At 50.0% G+C, this 18,798-nt stretch overlaps 1 protein-coding gene across 3 annotated transcripts in view; it reads right to left on the reverse strand.

The window, feature by feature from the left end:
- GALNT15 (polypeptide N-acetylgalactosaminyltransferase 15) overlaps positions 1–18,452 on the reverse strand; it is a 50,401-nt gene extending 31,949 nt beyond the window's left edge. For all 3 annotated transcript variants that reach the window (XR_006731689.1, XM_045538309.1, XM_045538297.1), the window contains exon 1: positions 17,201–18,452. Coding sequence is in view for 2 of the 3 variants with exons in the window: in XM_045538309.1 (XP_045394265.1) it covers positions 17,201–17,745 (545 nt within the window). In the remaining variant the exon portion in view is untranslated. The remainder of the gene's footprint in view (positions 1–17,200) is intronic.
- Between the last annotated feature and the right edge of the window lie 346 nt (positions 18,453–18,798).

An 18,798-nucleotide genomic window follows, 5' to 3' on the forward strand; every position in this document is an offset into this window, starting at 1 on the left:
AATTTCTTTTCTTTCAATGTATCACTTTTTTATTTTGAAATAGCTTAACACCAGCAAGAAGTTGCAAAAATAGTACAGAGAGTTCCTGTGTTCCCTTCACCCACCTTCCTCCAATAATAATATCTTACATAACCATCCACAATAAACAAAACCAGGAATCTGACATATTTCAATACTATTAACTCAAATACAGATGAGTTTTTACATCTAACACCAATTTTAAAAAGAAATTCCTATGGACTTTAGAAAGCAGTCCCTAAATGGATGACAGTGTCCTTAGAACCATCCTTAAGACAAATAAAATAATGAACATTTGCAGTCTGAGGTCAGGGCTGTTCAGATAACACATCCAAAGTGGAACCAGCTTCCCTGTCAGGTTGCAGGAAGATAACTGAGAGTCCCCCAGTATATGCTACCGTCTTTGCTGAGGTCTTTTTGTCCCCTCCGTTGCGCCCTCCCCTGGTGGAGCTTTCCCCCTCCAAGCCACCTGGCTGTGAGAATTGCTGCCCTGCCCTCAGAGTCGCTCTAGACTGTTCACAAACAGGTTCAAAATTTCCTTTGTGTCCTCTCCATTCCCCCTGTGTGTCATGGGTGTGGGGCAAATCCAGGGCTCCTGGATTAGGGTCGGTGGCTGTGCAAACAAAGTTTGTTTCAGTGAATTCAGTGGATGCAAAAAAAAAACCCCTAAACTGTTACTTGGGCATATTGCCGGGAGGCTGGCTGTCTGTAAGACAGGAAAGGAGTTTGGGACGGAGAGGCCCGTGGGGGCAGTTTAATAGGGAGCCATGGCTGTCACGTCTGCTCTCAGGGCAGCACACAGCCGTGCCTGCCAGCTGTGCCCGGCTCCTTTCTCGGTCCCAATCTGCAGAATATGAGCATTGGAAACAACACAAGTGTGTGGCATGCACACTCATGCATGTGCGTGTGTGTGTGTGTGTGTGTGTGTATGTGTGTATCCCTGTAGCAATGTGGTCAAAAGAACTTAGACTTTGGAATCAGACATATTTAGATTTAAATCTTTACCCTGCTTCTTCCTGAGTTCTCTTGGGTCATACATTCAATATTTATAGGCATCAGTTTCCTCATTTGAAAAATAAGGATAACAATATTTACCCTTCAGGCCTGTTGTGAGCATCAAAGAATAATAATAGGATACAATTAGCATGAATATTATATTTCTGATCATCTTTGTAAACTGCAGCTATATTTAAACAACTATGCTACAGTATAGCATGAGACACCTGCCGAACTCCTTTCAAGTGTGGTTTCCATCTGCACAGTGGCAACGCCAGCAGTGGCCACTTCAGGGCTTTGGTGAGGAGTAAGTCTGAAAAAGTTCTTAGCACAGCGCCCGGTGCATCGCAGGGGCTCCACCAGGAAAGAAACCCTTGTTTAGACTCTAGCTCTTCAAGACCACGCTCCGTGCACGCTCCTCAAGGTCAGGAGACGTGAGAACTTCCTGCTCTGCTAAGTAGCTGGTGACCAGGGCACCCGACCCCCCACTTTGGCCTCACAGAACGTTCTCTGCAGGGCCGCGGTCTCGGTCTCGCCTGGTGACTCAGGTGGCGGTCGCTGGAGCTCCGCCGCTTCCTAGCTGAGTCGATGATCCTGGGCAAATCACTTAGCTTCTGGGTGCCTTGGTTTCCTCAGAATGGTAGCGACAAGCACCCACTCCATAGGGCTTCATGGAGATAAAATGATCTTTATAAAGCACTAGGAACGTGGCTGGCAGAGCAAGCGCTGTGTTTGCTTTATGATTAATAGATGCCCCATTACCACAAGATGTTCCTCTGAGGCTCTTCCAGCCTTGCAATTCTGCGCTTTTTGATTCTCTGGGGCACCTTCCTGCGGGACGGGGCAGGAGGAGATGGACTCTCAGGAGAGCAGGCATTTGAAAGAGAATTTCATAGGTCCTCTTGCCCCAGGAATTTCAGGGTTTTATGAATGGATACAACTTGTTCTCTCTTCACAGAAGAGAGAGCAGATGGGCAAGGAGGGGGAGTGGGGTCCACTTAGGCTGCTCAGGGGTGAAAGGCCAAGTGGGCTCCTGAAAGCTGCCTCCAGGCTGCGGGGTCCCTCCCACCTGGGGGGGGATCTCCCAGCATCAGCTCGGAAAGAACCTTCCTTCCCTCCCAGGAAGATGCTCACACGGCCTTCGAGACATGAACACACAGCTGCCGGCCCCTCTCCAGGCAACTGCAGAGCTGCCAGGAGACAAGAGCTGAGAACAACTGTGGAAATAACCTGGCATTTCAGGGGAGAACCAGCGCGGCTCTGAGCAAACCCAGCCTGAGGTTTGTGAGAAGGCCCAGCGCCCTCACAAGGGATCTGGAGTGCAGAGCCAAGTGTCATGAAAGGCCTTGTGTCTCAGGGCCTGTTAGATGCTTTTAAGAGGAGCCAGGGGTTGATTGTTTTGTTTCTGGTGGGCAGTGACAGGAGGAGGGGCCTGCGGATGGTGCAGGCTGTGTAGCTCCTGGACACAGTGGAAGGGGGACGCCAACTGTGTGTGTGGGCTTGTGGGGTCCATGGCCGTCATCCAGGGATGGGCTTTGTCAGCCCGTGGGCAGCAGGCTCCTGTGAGGATGGGCAAATGGGACAGTAGGTCCAGGTGGCAGCACAGAGTGGAGAAGGAGGGTGTGACATGGGGATTCCCTGAGAGCCGCCAAACTGCAACTCCACCCACCTCGATAAACTCGCTGGAAAACGTGCTAGGTTAGCCAATGTTATGTCAGGTGGATAGGAGACAAAGCTCTGGCCTTGGGTTCAAATCCTGGATCTGTTCTGATGTGACCTGGGCAAGTGGCATAGCTCTCTGACAACCGTCTGTCCTTTTAACAATTTCCAGAGGCACAGACCCCATACTGTCTTCAGGAATTAATTCTCATTTCTCACAATGCTTTTGATTCCATTAATTCTTTTCTGAGCATGCAACTTACTTAACCTCAGTTTCCTCATCTGTAAAATGGGCATGTTGGGAGGATTGAATGAGTTAATACATACGAAACACTTAGGCTGTATGCCTCACTCATAGTAAGAGCTCAAAGATGTTAGTATTTCTTGCAAGCCTCCTCTTGTTCCTGGATACCTCTCTAGGCCTCAATTTCTTCATCTATATGACAAGAATAACAAGTAAAGTCACTATAGAGGGATATGTAAAGATTATATAAGCAAAGAGATGTGTTGTATGTTTCGCCCACTGCGAACTTTCAGTAACTGCGTGCTGTTTCTGCTACTTGGGTAAGAATGTGCTGCCAGCTCGGTGTTGTCGAAGCGTGCCTCTGAGGTTGTCCTTCAGCACAGCAAAGGAGCTGGTTAGATATCCTGGGAATAATGGTCCCTGGTATTTGTAGGATTTTCCCAGTAATTTAATCCTCATCCCCACTATTGGGGCTGTTGCATTGCCCAACTCCAGTGGGTGCCAGGCTCAGAGAACACCACACGCTGCTGCCTCTTGGAGTTGTGCAACGTGGCAGCACCGTCCACCACAGGGGACCACAGGGCAAAGAGGCCAAGTGAGTGATTGCGGTTCAGACAGATCCCCTGCTGGACCTAACCTCCCCGGAGCCCCGGCCTGACAGTGAATGTTCTCCATCATTCAGGCAGCCATTGGGAGCAAAGGCCTCCAATCTCCTTGCTCACCCAGGGGGCTTTGGTGGCTTCCATTTCATTGTGTTAAAATGCAGGATGATTTCCCTTCAGGAGAGTAAATCTTGTAACAGTGAGCATCCATTAACCCCTTAGGTGATGTGAGTGCGTAAGGTTAGGGAGATGCCGAGGGGATGACCCTAGTCATCTATGTTTGGGGCCCCTGGGCCCCTGATGTCACCGTGAGGCACAGGAGGGAGGTGGGAATAAGGGAGATGACACTAAGGACTGGTCATCTGCTTTGCAGTCCACCCACTCTTCCTGCCCCCTCCCCACCAACCTTACAGAGCTTTGGGCAGTGGGGAATGAGGGCTGGGTAGACCACAAGTAGGGAGAGAGTTTGAGCAGCAGCTCAGAGAAGCCACTGGATGCCTATGAAACTCTCTGAGGTCCAGCCAAGGAGGCTCTTTGCAAAGGGCCCTAATGTGCATCTAGGCCACCCCCTCCTTAGAGCTCCCAGCCCTCTGTCCAGGTGTGGAGGGAGCACAGACTCAAATGTCAGCCAGTGAGACAGTGATCTGGCCCTGGAGGGCTATGGTGAGCCAGAGACCACACGGCCCACCTAAAAGGAGCAGCCATGTCACCAGGAGGAAATTCAGCCCAGTTTTGCTAGATCTCCCTGGTTTTCAGAAAAAGCCAGAAACCTGAATTGCTTATGTGAAATCTCTTGATTTTTAGTTATTGGCCACTAATCCAACATTTTAAAAAAATACTATGTGGCCAAACAAATGTGTGTCTGTGACAGGGCACGACCTAAGGCTGCCATTCTGTGACATCTGAGTTCACATAACTTCTCCCTGCCACCACTGGGGCGCGACTCTTCTTCCTTCCCCCGTAGGCAGCACTCTGCCCCTGCGCACCTTCCCCTCTGAGACCCCCTCGCGAGTGGAGCCGGCTGTGTGCACAGCCTGAGCCAGGACAGTGGTCTGGGGGAGGAGGGGGCGACTAGGTGTGAACAGAGGTGTGTCACCTGTGCTGGAAAAAGACCCTCAGTCGTGCTCAGGCCTCCTAATCCCCTTGAGGGAAGGGAGATAAGGGACCTTGGACAAGTCTGTCACTTCTCTCCTCTGGATCCCAGTGCCCACATCCGATAATGGGGGGCTCTGGATCCCAGTGCCCACATCCGATAATGGGGGGCTCTGGATCCCAGTGCCCACATCTGATAATGGGGGGCTCTGGATCCCAGTGCCCACATCCGATAATGGGGGGCTCGCTATGTCATGTCTTAGGACTGTTCCACCTTTGGGGCTATGATCTGTTCTCACCACTGGAGAGCAGAGGAACCGGGGTGGCACCTGTGATGTCAGCATCTGTTAATATCCACCATAGCCCCCACTCAGTGTGTGTTCCTGTGGACCAGGTGCTGTGCTAAGTACTTTACATGCACGATCACAGGTAATCCTCCCAACCGCCCTTTGAAATTGGTGTTTTCATATGTGCACAGATGGTCACCGGATTCTGTCCACCCTTTTATGCATGTTCCTTTGCAATGTGACTCTGCCACTTTTTGCATCAGGAGATGGAATCTAATTCCACACCCCTGAACCTGGCTGGCCTTGGGACTTCCTTGGACCAATCGAACGTGATGTTCTGGAACTCCCACGATTAGGACTAAGGCCTTCCATTTGCTGTCGTAAAATGCCATGTAATGGGGCCAGGGTAGCCTAACGGAGGATTAGAAGCTACCTGTAGAAAGACTAAGGCACCAGCGAGGACCGGCACCAGCTGCCGGGCATGAGAGTGACGCGTCTTAGGTTACGCGGTCCCAGCCAGCCTCCAGGTGATGGCAGCACTGGGGAGATCAGCAGAACTGCCTAGCTGAGGCCAATCCAAATTATATAACGGAATCTTGAACATATAAAGGGTTACTGTTTGAAGTCACTAATTTTTAAGAACAATTTTATTGAGATAGAATTCACACACCGTAATATCTACCCTTAGGCGCCTTGAAAGTGCAGTAGGTAGCACATCAGTCTCATCATAATATCTACCCCTACAAAGTGTACAATTCAGTGGTTTCAAGTACACTCACAAAGTTGTGTGGCCATCGCCACTATCTAATTTGAGAACATTTTCAACACCCCCAAAAGAAACCCACTACTCACCCACGCTGCGACCACCCCAGCCCCTGGCAACCGCTAATCTACTTTCTGTCTCTATAGGTCTGCCTACACTGGGCACTTCATACGAATGCAATGGTATGGTATGTGGCCCTTTGGGACTGGTTTCTTTTACTTAGCATCAGGTTGTAGCATGTGTCAGTACCTCATTTCTTTTTATTGCCAAATAGCATTGCATTGTTTGAATACACCATGTTTTGTTTATCCATTTGTCAGTTGATGAACATTTGGGTTGTTTCCATTTGACTTCTATTAGAACTGATGCTACTACGAATATTTATGTATAAGTTTTTTGTGTGAACATATGTTTTTAATCATCTTGAGTATACACCTAGGACTGACATTACTAGGTCATAGGGTAGCTCCATGTTTAACGTTTTGAGGAACTGTCACTCCCTTTTGCAAAGCACCTGCACCATTTTACAATCCCACCAGCAGTGTATGAGGGTTCTGGTTTCTCTACATCCTTGTCAGCACTTGCATTGTCTCTCTTATTTTAGTCATCCTAGTGGGGGCGAAATGGTATCTCACTGTGGTTTTGATTTGTATTTCTCTACTGACTCATGATTTGAGCACCTTTTCATGTGCTATTCGCCATATCTACGCCTTCTTTAGAGAAATGTCTATTCACATCCTTTGCCCATTTTTAAATTGTATCTTTTTATTGTTGAGCTGTAAGGGTTCTTTATGTATTCTGGATACAAATCTCATCTGATATTTACAGATTGTCTTTTTCAATTTTTTGCTGGTATCCTTTAAAGCACAAAAGTTTCAAATTTTTTTAAGCCACTAAATTTTGAGGTAGTGTGTTATGTGGCACTAGACAATGGAAACACTTTCCCATTTTAAAGATGAGGAAACTAGAGCCAGAGAGCTTAAATGACTTGCTTAAAGTTATACAGCAAATAGCTGATGGTATAGTGATATATATATGCATATATATCACCACCACTAGCTATATCTAGATAGATGTAGATATCAATATCTAACCTTCTTGGACTACAGTGCTTATAGTGCTAGCAGAATGTTCTGGATTCAGAGTCATAAAGTGACAGTGATGGAGGGTTATTTGAAAAACATGCAATCTATTGGTTCCTTCACACATTCTGAACCATCTACACTGATTCATTAAGGTCCTCAGAGCAACTTACTTGGACCCCACTATCTTGGCTGCCTTAGAAATTTGCTTACATGAAGTCATTTTTTGCATCATGCTCTCAGCTTTCATCAGAGGACAGTGCAAGGATTAGTTTTATGAAACCTGTTTTGCATCATGGAGGGAAACTGTTGAGGGTGTTGTCCCCTCTATCACTTGTTATTTCCCACTATGAAGCTTTGGAAGGAAATTCCTTTCAAATATAAGCGCTATGAAATGCTTTTCTTCTTCTGAGGAACTGGTGTGTTTCCTTCTCATGAACAATAACAATTATCGTATCTATCATCTTATCTTTTTCACTTTGGCTGCCAGGAAGCTCAGAATAAGGAAGTAGGATATTTATTCATTGAGAAGGCTCCAGCTAGGCTCTGGATAAGATTTCCTATCTTCATTCATCTTCATGCTCATTTTCTCTTTGATCTTGACCTTCCATTTTTCTATCTAGTCATTTAACAGATATTTACTGACAACCTATTATATGTTAGAATTGAAAGGTGAATTAAATGAATAAGATCCTTGAAGCAGAGTCTGTGGTGTCCCTGCCTATATCCCCTTGGACCATATCACTATAATACAGGGCAGCCTCACTTCCAATTGCCCAAGAGCTTTCCCTGGCTGCCATAGGTGCCCTCCCCAATCACCAGCAGACTTGAGAACTACCCCCTACCCGCACCCCAGTGAGCTGCCCTTGGCCAATGACTAAAAAGAGTTGGTGTATTATTAATAATACCCAGCACCTTCGCCCCTAAGGGCAGAGGGTGGGTGCTATAATTTGAATATTTGACTCTCTAAACCTCATGTTGACATTTGATCCCCAATGTTGGAGGTGGGGGCCTATGGGAGGTGTTTGGGTCACAGAGGCAGATCCCTCATGAATAAATTAATGCAGGAGGCAAATGAGTAAGTTTTCACTCTGTTGGTTCCTGTGAGAGCTGGTTATTTTAAAAAGAGCCTGGCACCTCTCCCCTCTTGCTTCCTCTCTCACCATGTGCTCTCTACGCATGCCGGCTCCCCTTAGCCTTCCACTATGAGGGGAAGCAGCCTGAGGACCTCACTGGAAGCCGAGAAGAGGCCAATGCTCTGCTTTCTGTACAGCCTACAGAACCATAAGTCAAATAAGCCTCTTTTCTTTATAAATTACCCAGCCTCGGATTTTCCTTTATAGCAACACAAACAGACTCAGACAGCGGGTAATGCTGAGATGCATGCTCTACATCCTCTCCCAGAGTTTCCCAGCAGGGCTGAACTCCAGCTGCCCACAGAGGCAGCTGCCTTGCAAACGTGCCTTTCATTGGCTGCCTTCTATTCTCTGCTCCACTTCCCTGGGGCCCTGCCAGTACTTCCTGGGATCCCCTGCAAATTAGACCCTTGTCTCGGGATCTGCTTTGAGGAGAATCCAAAAATAGTCCCTGATATCATGGAGTTTATGTACTATTAATCAGATAACCAAATCATTATTCAACAGCTGTAATGAGTGCCCAAAGGAGGCATTCAGGAGGTGGGAATGTGAAATCAAAGCCAAGACCTGGAGGATGGGTAGGACATAGTCAAGAGAGAGGGTACAGGTGGAGAATGACATTCCTGGCAGGTGTCACAGCCTCTGCTAAGGCCCAGAGGTGGGAAAAGGCTGGCATGTACCACGGAAAGAAATTCTGAAATGTTTCCCCTTACCTTGACTAAAAATTACAATAATAATAATTTTTCTATTTTATGACACTTCTTCTAAGCCACTTCAAATCCTTTGAGGAAATAAGGTAAGTAGGTAAACAAACAAGTGAGCCAAAAAGTAGGTGATCGAAGCAAGGACTCTTGGGCAAATCATGTCACCTCTCTGTGTCCTAGATTCTTTGTGTTGAGTGGGGTGAACACAATCTCTGCTCTCCCTGCTGAGTGGATCAGTGGGGCAGTGTGTAGCAAAGGCTCTTGGACATTGTAGAGCAATACCCAAAAGTGACCAGTGACTCGTGCAGAAAATCCAGGAAGAAATGCATGTTTTTATCATTAAATAACGGGGCTACTTTCTTCATGCTTCAGCCAGATATCTGGTGAATATTTTACTATCTCAGTTTGTATGTGTCACCCAAGGGTCCAAAAGCCCACCCCTGACTGCCTTTGTCCATCCCCTGAGTGGCAGGAGGGGAGAGGAAAGACCAAGGGCTTTGGAATTAAATCGACCGGTTTGACTCAGGCTCTGCTATTTACATCCCCTCATTAGCCAACGTGGGGATGCTGACACCTTCTCCAGCCCAGGGGTGTGGCCTGGATTGAGAGGGACAATACTGGCCTAAGAGAGCTGTTCAGTACAGGCTGGCTTTATATCTTCGTACTCAAGATCAGGAGTCCGGGTCTTGTGTTTACACACAGACGCACGCCCTCTTTTCACGCCACTCCAAGATCCCCCATGAGGTTAGAGAATGTATTTGGATGCCGATTCTGAAGAGAATGAGTCACAGCATTGCACCAGATGGCCTGGCTGTGATCCTAACACTCCTCCACCCTCCCTCGCCTGGCCAGAGTAGAAAGGTTTCCGCAGGGTTTTCTAAAGCTGCCTGGGGGCTACTGACTCCCAGCTCCTACAATTCAGCAGAGGCTCCCCACTCAGGTGGGCTTCCATAGCTCAGCCTGAATCCCATTGAAGTAACAGACTGGTTGCCTGTCTGAACCCCCCCCAGTGTACCCCAAGCTTCTTGGGCTGGGGCTGGGTCTTGCGCACCTTCTTACTTCTGACAGTTGTTACATAAATATCTGTCCAATGAATGAAGGAAGACACTGTTCTTGCTCTCCAGGAAAGTATAGGCTGGTTGTCAATATTAACAGCAGGGTAATACCATAGAGCCAAGTTCCTATATTACAAGAAAATCCCAGTGTTCACCCTCGCTTTTCTGTAATTAGTGGGACTGACCTTGGGAATACCAACTTCAGGGCTGGGACAAGCCTGGAGGGGAGCCCTTGGAGGAGTGGCCAAAGGAGCTTATGGATGAAGGAGAAGGGAGGACAGGGCTGGAGTCTGCAGCTGAGGCTGATGCTGCCAGCCTGTCATCCTCCATCAGTGGACACAGGTCACAAAAGGCGCGTGCCTTTGCAGGGGTTCTCCAGAGTCTTGGGCAGGGCCTGAGATTCTGCATTTCTCCTGAGCTCCTGGGTAATGCTGATGCTGTTGGTCCCTGGACCACAGCTTGAGTAGAGGGCAGTGGCTGTGAGTGGTAAGACCATAGGAGGCGAGTTGACGTGAGGGCAGAACACCTGAGCAGGTGCTGGGACACCTGCTGCTGAAGGATGTCATGAAGGCCACGTTCCCAAAGGAACCATGGATTGGAGTCTCCCTCCTGTCCATTTCCTCCAGTCTTGCCTGGGCAGTTCCCTGCTCCTTCCTTACTTCCAGTGTAAACTTGCAATAACCCCATCACCCTAAGCAACTTGAGTGTCTCTGTTCATTTTCACCTAAAACGGCCTAAATCAGTGGTTCTCAGCCTGGCTGTGCATTCAAATCACTTAGAGAGTGAGTCCCAGCAAACTGTATTTAATTGGTCTGGGTTGGAGCCTGGGCATGATGATTCATAAACTTTCTAGCTGATTCTAATCAACTGCACCACCGGCCTCATCAGTGTTTCTCAAGCTTTAACATGAAGGTAAATTGCTTGGGGATCTTGTTAAAAGAGAGAATTCATCCAGTAGGTCTAAGTGGGGCCTGAGAGTATGCATTTCTGATGCTGCAGGGCTGAGGACCACACTTTGAGTGGCACTGGGGTAAATGATACCAGTTGTCCCCCCTAGGAATGACAAAAGACAAGGCACAGGTTGACCACCTCTAATCTCATCCCTAAGGCCAGCTGGGTTTGTCCTGAAGTGCAGAGCCAGACCCTACCACACTGGCTGCGGCTGCGGTGAGTGCATTTGACCCAAGGTGTTATATGTACTCAGCCCTGTCTATACCGCAACCCCATCGAGGGGCGACGGATCTAGATGCAGATCCAGAAGAGGTACTGCCCCGCGGTGGTTATACTGGACTCGAGAGTTGGAAGCTCAGTGCTGCGGGTTCCCTTCAGGACTTGGCCAGCCAGGCCCCATGAGCACCACTCACACTGACCACACTGGGTCCTTTCCCCTCTTTTTAGGAGGGCCAAGCTGAGTTCCAGCCGCAGGTCTCAACTCCAGCCTGTTCCTGTTCTTGTCCTTCCCTCACCACCCCTGAATGGCACATCTGCCCTTGCAGATCTCTCTATCTCCTTTCTCTTTTGCAGGCCAGGCTATCGGAGCCAACAAGGGGTGCGGGAGTCATCCTGGGGTGACTCACTGCCTGGCGGGACAGTGGCTTCACGGGGAACTGAATGGACCCAGCGTGGATTGCAACACAGCCTTCTGCTTGACAACAAAGCTCGTGCCAAAGTGATTGTCCTGCCCCTGCCCCTGCCCTGGCTCCATGCCTAGCATGGCCTCTCGGGCAGCAGAGAGGGAACAAAGGAGAAGCTACCCCTTCCCAGCTCTGCCCACCGGCTGTGAAGCCCATCAGCCGTCTGGGGCCCGCAGCCCAGGTTCTCAGCCCCGGCTGCATGTTAGAACCTCCCGGGGAGCTGTGAACTCTCGATGCCCAGACCTCACTGCAGACCAACTAAATAAGAATCCCTGGAAATGGGCCCTGAGCATGAGTAGCTTTTAAAACTTTCCAGATCATTCCAGTGTGCCGCCAAGTTTGTGATGATTTGGTGGCCCCAAGGGCCAGGAAATAACTCTTTGGTGAGAGAAAGAACGGTGATGTCATGTGCACAGCTCCATCGTCTCTCCGTCTCCCCAACTCACTCCTGCACAGGCTGTTTACTCAAGAATATGACGAGGGCACCTTCAGTTTGGACTTTACTACCGGGGGAAAAGTCATCCCATATTTTATCTCATTTTCTCTACAACCCTATGGAAGGGCGTTATTATCACCCCACTTTACAATTGAGGAAACTGAAGCTCAGAGAGGTTGAGTGACTTGTACAAGGTCACACAGTAAGAGGTGGTGCCAGGATTTAACCCCAGGTCCACTGTTCAATGAACATATGATTTAGTGACAGTTGTGGATACGTAAACCAGGGAAGCACAGGCTGAACCACAGATGGAAGTTGCAAGCTGATGCATGCTGGGAGCACACAGCCAGCTACAGCTGAGCTGACATTTATGTTTAAGTACAAATACAAACCCCTGGGGTCATGAGGGAGACCTTTCTTCTCTGTTTTCTGATTCTGGTGTAACTTCTCAATGGAAACCTCCTGAACTCTACTACCTCTCCATTCAATTTCTGTACCAATAGTTCTCCAAACTAGCATCAGCTTTTAAAAATTCATATTACCAGGCTCCAACTCAGAACTACAGAGAGTGTCCAATGACAGGGTCTGAACATCAGTGTTTTTAACGAGCAGTATGGGGGAATCAGAGGTGCACATACTCTTGGGAACCAGTGGCGTAGCTCCTCGCTGTTCAGCAGTGCAGCCTGTGGACCAGCAGTGCTGGTTCCAACATTTGGTAGAAATGCAGCACCTTGGGCTGCACCCTTGACCTACTGAATTAGGTCTACTGTGTTTTTGACAAGGTGCCCAGGTGATTTGCATGCACGTTAAAGTTTGAGGAGCACCACTCTGGCCAATCTGTTTGGCATAAAGAGCCAGAGCAGTGGTGGTCAAGGTGTCCCAGGTCAGCAGCAGCAGCACCCCGGGGCTTGTGGAGATGCAAATGCTGAGCCCCATCTCAGACCTACTGAGTCAGAAACTGGAGGGGCACACCCAGGAGTCTGTATTTTAACCAGCCCTCTCCATGTTCATGGTGCACACTCAAGCTGGAGAGCCGCTGCCCCAGACGCAGAGAGTACGAAGCACTTGTTCACACGAGAGCCCCTTTGATCCTAGGAGTGCAGGGCCCCACGCTGGACGCTGCACAATCAAAGGAGAGCTGGGGCCCGCAGGAGCTGTGAAAGCCATGGGTGCTACAGGAGGCTAAATGGGCAGAGCTTGTTCCTCCCGCCCCTTCTTTCACAGCAGCTTTGAAGGGCTGAGTTAATCCTTTTCAGTTTGTGGCTGCATCATGGCCCCTTCTCTTTATTTCATCTGTACATTCATTCACTTTCATCCCCACGCCTGCCCCCAGACCCTCCCCTCCGCACAGCACAACCGTTCCATTGAGTTTGCTCTGTGCCTGCAAAGAATGGATTCGTTAGTGTGCGTGGATTTACATTTCCCCTAATGACACTGTGCTGTAAGCTCTCTGTGTCTTAGTGCTTTCGCTCAGCAGGGCATTGCTAAGGTCTCCCGTCATTGTTGGACGTGCATTGAGTCTGTCGCTTCTAACTCGGGCTGAGTATTTCACAGGGTGCACCCAGAGCCTCCCGCCTCGTGATGAGACACCCGGTGGCTTCTGATGCCTCATCCTTCCAACCACGGATGCCGTGATTAGTGTCTCCAACGTGTCTCCCATGGACCTGTGTGAGAGCTCCCCATTTTAAGATGGCAAAACTTGAAATACTTTCAGCCATATGACTTGCCCGACCCCTGGTCCGAAAAGTGGCAGAGGTACAAAGGACAGAGGGTGGTTAAGAGCATGACTTTGGTGTCAGACACACCTGGTCAGATAACCTGGCGCCAGTCCCTCCACCTTTCTGTGCCTCAGTTCCTCCTCCGTAAAATGAAGCAGATTTGTTGTGAAGATTAACCAAGGGAAGAGCCCGCAGCAGAGTGTCCAGCACATAGTAAGTGCCCACTAAACGTCCAGTATAATTTTGCCTCTCTTTCCGGAGATTGTCTTTTGGCCTCTTTCCAATTGATAGTTTTCTGTTTTGCTCTTGCATTATTGGTAACTTTCCTACATGCCCGCTGTTCAAACTGACCTCCAGCAGCGACCCTAGAGGTACTCAGACAAGGCCTGTGGCCCGGGCAAGGGGGAGCAGGTGCAGGCCAGGGCTGGCTTGGGGGTTTGGGTGTCGGAACTGGGGCCAGAGAGGCTGGTCTAGGTTAGGAGTCAAGGATGGGCTTGCAGGAAGCTCTGGGGCGGTGATGGCACAGGGCGCTCTCCGGCGGGAGGCAGAGGCCCCGGATGTTCTAGCATCTCCTGGCCTGGTAGGAAGCCGCAGTGCAGGGCCTGCACACAGCAGGTGCTTAATATATGGCTTTCTCCTATGTGTTGTATTTTGGCCCAGTTTTAAAGGGGTGGGAGAAGAAGAGTCCTGTCACCCTGGAGGGAGGGTGGGGGTTGTTGCCTCACTTTGAAGTTTTTCAGGGACTCGCGTGTGTCCAGGAGAGGGACCCAGGGAAGGAGAGCGCTGGTGCTTAACGGCCAGTGGCAGAGGGGAGCCCGGAGCCCGGCCGGGGCGGCCCAGGGTGCACGCACCGACACGGGCCAGCAGAGGGCGCTGCGCACCTCCGCACAGAGCGGGCGCTGCGCTGAGAAAAGTCTCGCAAGCTGGGGTGGAGGGTCCGGCTGTCCCCATTCGCCTGGACTCAGGCATTTCCCCGACTGACTAAGGTGACTTTAAGTGCTAAAATCAGGAACATCCCAGGCAAATTGAAAGGTATTGGTTGCCCTGGATGGAAGAAGCAACCACAGAAATGGTGCACACATGCATAAACACACCTACACACACATGCACATCAAACACAGAACGCACAGACCACACCCAGGGTTGCACCACACGCCTCATGCATGCACATCACACACTCATGCACATCACACTGCATGCATAACACTACATGCTGGCGCACATACACATGTATCACATGACACATTTATAACACACATGTGACACACACAAAACACATGCAACACACAACACATGATATGCACACATGTACCACACAAACATGCAAAACAAACACTACATCACAGCACATGCAGGCACACCCAGGCACACTACATGTGCACATCACACCACATGCACAGTATACACAATATACACATGTATTACACCCATGTGCACTGCACACTCAGCACACACACAGATGTGCACAGCACGCATGCCACAAAATGCACCCACACTTGTGCCACACACACAACACATCCATGCTCTTCATACCACATGTGTAACATGCAACATACTTGCACATGTATACACGTACCACTCACGCAATGCATTTATAACACACATGCAACACATGCAATATACACACATAATACACAGAGAAACACATCATAAACATGCAACACAGTCACAACACAATGTTTGTACACATGCACCACACAAACATGCAAAACAAACACCACACTGCCACACACGTGCACACATATACATGATGTATGTGCACATGACCCCCAACACACAATGTATATGTGCACCATGTACATGCACATCAGTACATTCACAACATGCATACACATATGACAACACAGCACACAACTCATACCTGTGACATCATATCACATACACAACATATACATGCACCAGGCACACAGGGACTACGTAATGCACTACACACATGTGCTACACACAACACATATGCACAACGTCTATTTAATACATACACAACACAATACACATACAATGCAGAATATATATACAACACACACATGAACATACATACACAGTGCCCCACAAATATACATATGCATAGCACACGTGCACTATGCAGACACACATAGTCACACACACACAACCTTTTGGTAGCCAGGGGCCCTCTTGTTTTAGGCAATGTTTCTAAGCAAGAATATTTAGAGTGAGTATTCTAATGAGGATACTCATTCTTGCTCTAGGGAAATGGAAAAAAGTGTCAAAAATTTTGAAAACCATATATTCATTCATTCAACATTCATATCTTTGCTGTGTGTTAGGCATTGGAATATACAAAACTGGCTTGGTCCTAACCTTCCAAGGGGCTCACAGCATGGCAGGGGAAGCAGGCAGTCAGCAAATAAATACATCAGTGATCATTTGACTTTGGTTGTAGTAAGCGCTATGAGTTAAAACTCCAGGGTACAGACAGAGCATAAAACTGGAACGGGGTGGGAGTTTCCTGAAAAGAGCTTTTTAAGCCAAAGCCTGAAGTCAGAGCAGCAGGGTTGGGGGCAGGGTGGGGTGAGCGAGGTTCCCAGGGCACACAGTTTAAGGAGGTGTTTGCTCCCAGGTGCTGAACCTGAGCTGGCACACCCTGAGCTTGAGTGGCCGAGCACCCCGGCTGAGAACTAGATCAGGGACCTGAGCGGTACGTGGTCCTGCTCCCAGCAGCTGCTCTACACATGCGCTCTCACCTCCAGGGTTAGAGGATGTGTTTGCTTTCCAGAAAACTCTCTGGGCTCTGGGAAGAGCAGTGGCTTATAGGGAAGGGACCTAGATCACCAGCTCACTGGATGCTGGTAACCAGGCCCCCTCCTCTGGCCAGCCACGGTGATGGGAGGGGAGGGCAGGGGTGCAGGGGCTACGCCCAGCATCTCCCTGGGCACAGCTCTGAGTGTCGTGCTGAATCCCAGCTCACCTGCTGGGGTTGGGGCCATGGCTGGGTGAGCGGCAGTTGGCACAGTATTCTAACCCTTGGGCACTGGAACTGTTTCCTTAGTCTAGTGGACCAAGGAGCGGGGCATAGAGCGGTGGTTCAGGCACACTGGAGCTTGCATGCCTGAATTTCAATCCCTGCTTTGGCACTAGCTAGCAACGTGACTGTGGGCGAGCCACTTGGCCTTCCTTTCACACCCATAAGGTAGGCATGAGGATAACACTAGCACCCATCCTGCAGAGTTGTAAGGACTTCCCAGGACTTTATGAGTTAACACAGGAAAAACTCTTAGATTAAAGCCAGGCACATGGCAAGAGCCACATAAATGTTAACCACAATTGCTATTTTGATCCCAAATAAAAGCAAACAGTCACAAAACCCTCATATCAAAATGTACTGGAGGCAGAGTGTTAGAACTGGAAGGTTCCTTGAGAACATCTGCTCCAGCCTCCCTTTGGCGTTACAGAGATAAGGCTGTTGGACCTGATCATCCAGAGACAACAGGACTAGAACCCAGGACAGAGACCGTGCACAAGGAAGAGTGCTCACTTTCTGTTCTCTAGGACGGCGCTTTTCCCTGGAGGGCCTGGTACATGCAGATCACGGGACCCCACCCAGGGTTTCTGATCCAGCTGGTCTAGGAGGGGGCCTGAGAATCTGCATTTCTATTACGTGCCCAGGAGGATGCTGATGCTGCTGGCCCAGGGACTGCACCTTGGGTCACACTGCCCTAGGGACATGGGAGGCAGCGTGCAGAGTTTGCACCTGCAAGTTTGCTGCCACTCGACCAGAGCCGGCTCTCAGGGAGGGAAAGCAAGGGCCTTACTCACAGCGGGTGCCGCACCTCGGGCAGGGCCCTCTGGAGGGGGATGCGGGCACTGAGCACCTCGTGGAGGCCACGTGGGTCCAGGCCGAGCGGGGTCAGCTCCTCTTCTTCAGACACCTCCCAATCCTCCTCCTCAGCTCCCCAGTCCCTCTCTGGGGCTTCCTCATCCTGCCTCCTGCTGGGCTGCTTGATGAGCCGGTAGTTGTTGCCTCTCCTGCCCTGGGTCTGGTTCCTTCTGCCTCTGGGCGAGGCCACGGCCACCAGCAGCTGGTCCTCCCGCAGTGAGACGAAGGGCGGCAGGCCCTCCAGGGGGCTGTACTCTTCGGCCTCGTCTTCAGCCTCCAGTACCCACTCCTGGGATTCCCCAAAATCCAGGCGGTACCCAGCTTCAGGGCTGCGCTTGCTGGCCTGGGCTGTGACAGGCTGGTACAGGGGGTGCGGGGGAGGCTGCAACATCGTCACCATGAGCAGCACGCAGCCCAGCACCAGGAGCAGCACAAGGAACTGAGGTCTGCACGGTCCATGCCTGTATCGCTTCCTTAGCAGCATGTTGCTGGCACTTGGCAGATGCAACAGGTCATGTTCAGGTTCGCTTTCTCCTGCTCCAGGCTCCTTCAGGCTTGCAGCAGAACCCGGGTTGCTCGTTCCACCTGGAAGTTTTTTGTCAGTCACTTAACCTGCTCCTTTTTTCCCCGTCTGACATTTGCCAACAGCATGTGCAAGACCTGCTTCCTCTTATAATCAGAGGCCACAGGACGCGAGTCCCACCCCACGTTTTCTCTGAGTGGATTTTTAGTTACCTTCCAAAAGCCCATTCATAGGGACTTCAAACTGAATTGTTTGCCCCCCTTTATCCTGTTTTTCTCCTTGGGAAAAAAATAATGATTCCATTCTGCTCAGGTGTTTAGTCCCATGTGTTTCTTTCCCCCTTTGCATAAATAGTCAGGTTGCTATGAGATGTCTGGGGGGAGCTGCTGGGTTCTCAGTCAAGCAGAGCTGACAGCCGTCCTTCCTTGGACGCTTCCAGTCAGGTCAGATCAACAGATGTAAAGCCGGCAGGCAGTGCCTGGTTTCCCTTCACACATCGCTCCGCTCAGCAGAGCCCTCTGCCAGACACAGCCCCAGCCAGGCGTGCGCCTCGCGCCTGGTCCTAATGCCCTCACTGTTCCCGGGCTTTGCACAACTCGACGGCGTCACGGCTAGAAGCAGATCAAAACAGGAACATTCCCAGGAGTTCAGATCTGAATGTCATTCGTAGGAAGAATTCTTTCCCCACCCAAAGGAGCAGGAAAGAGTATTCCCTCCTGATTTAAAAAGGCTGTACGCATGACGTAGATGCAAGGACTGGCTGGCTGTTTGCACCCTCTGCCTCCCACAGGGGATCTGCCAAGCTAGGTTGGACTCCCCTGCCCTTCCCTGGGCACACTGTCCCTGTCCTTCGGAAAAGGGGGGGCAGCTGGGACAGATGCTCTCGGAAGCCCCTCCTGCTCCCATGAAAGCAGCTGCAAGGATGCCTGTTCTGCACCAGCCACTGAGCGATACACTGGGAGAGGAGAGCCTGCTCCTTCAGCCATCAAAATTCCTTCATTCGGCCAATGCATA

This window comes from Lemur catta, chromosome 1 (assembly GCF_020740605.2).
Source record: "Lemur catta isolate mLemCat1 chromosome 1, mLemCat1.pri, whole genome shotgun sequence".
NCBI classification, from domain to species: Eukaryota; Metazoa; Chordata; class Mammalia; order Primates; family Lemuridae; genus Lemur; species Lemur catta.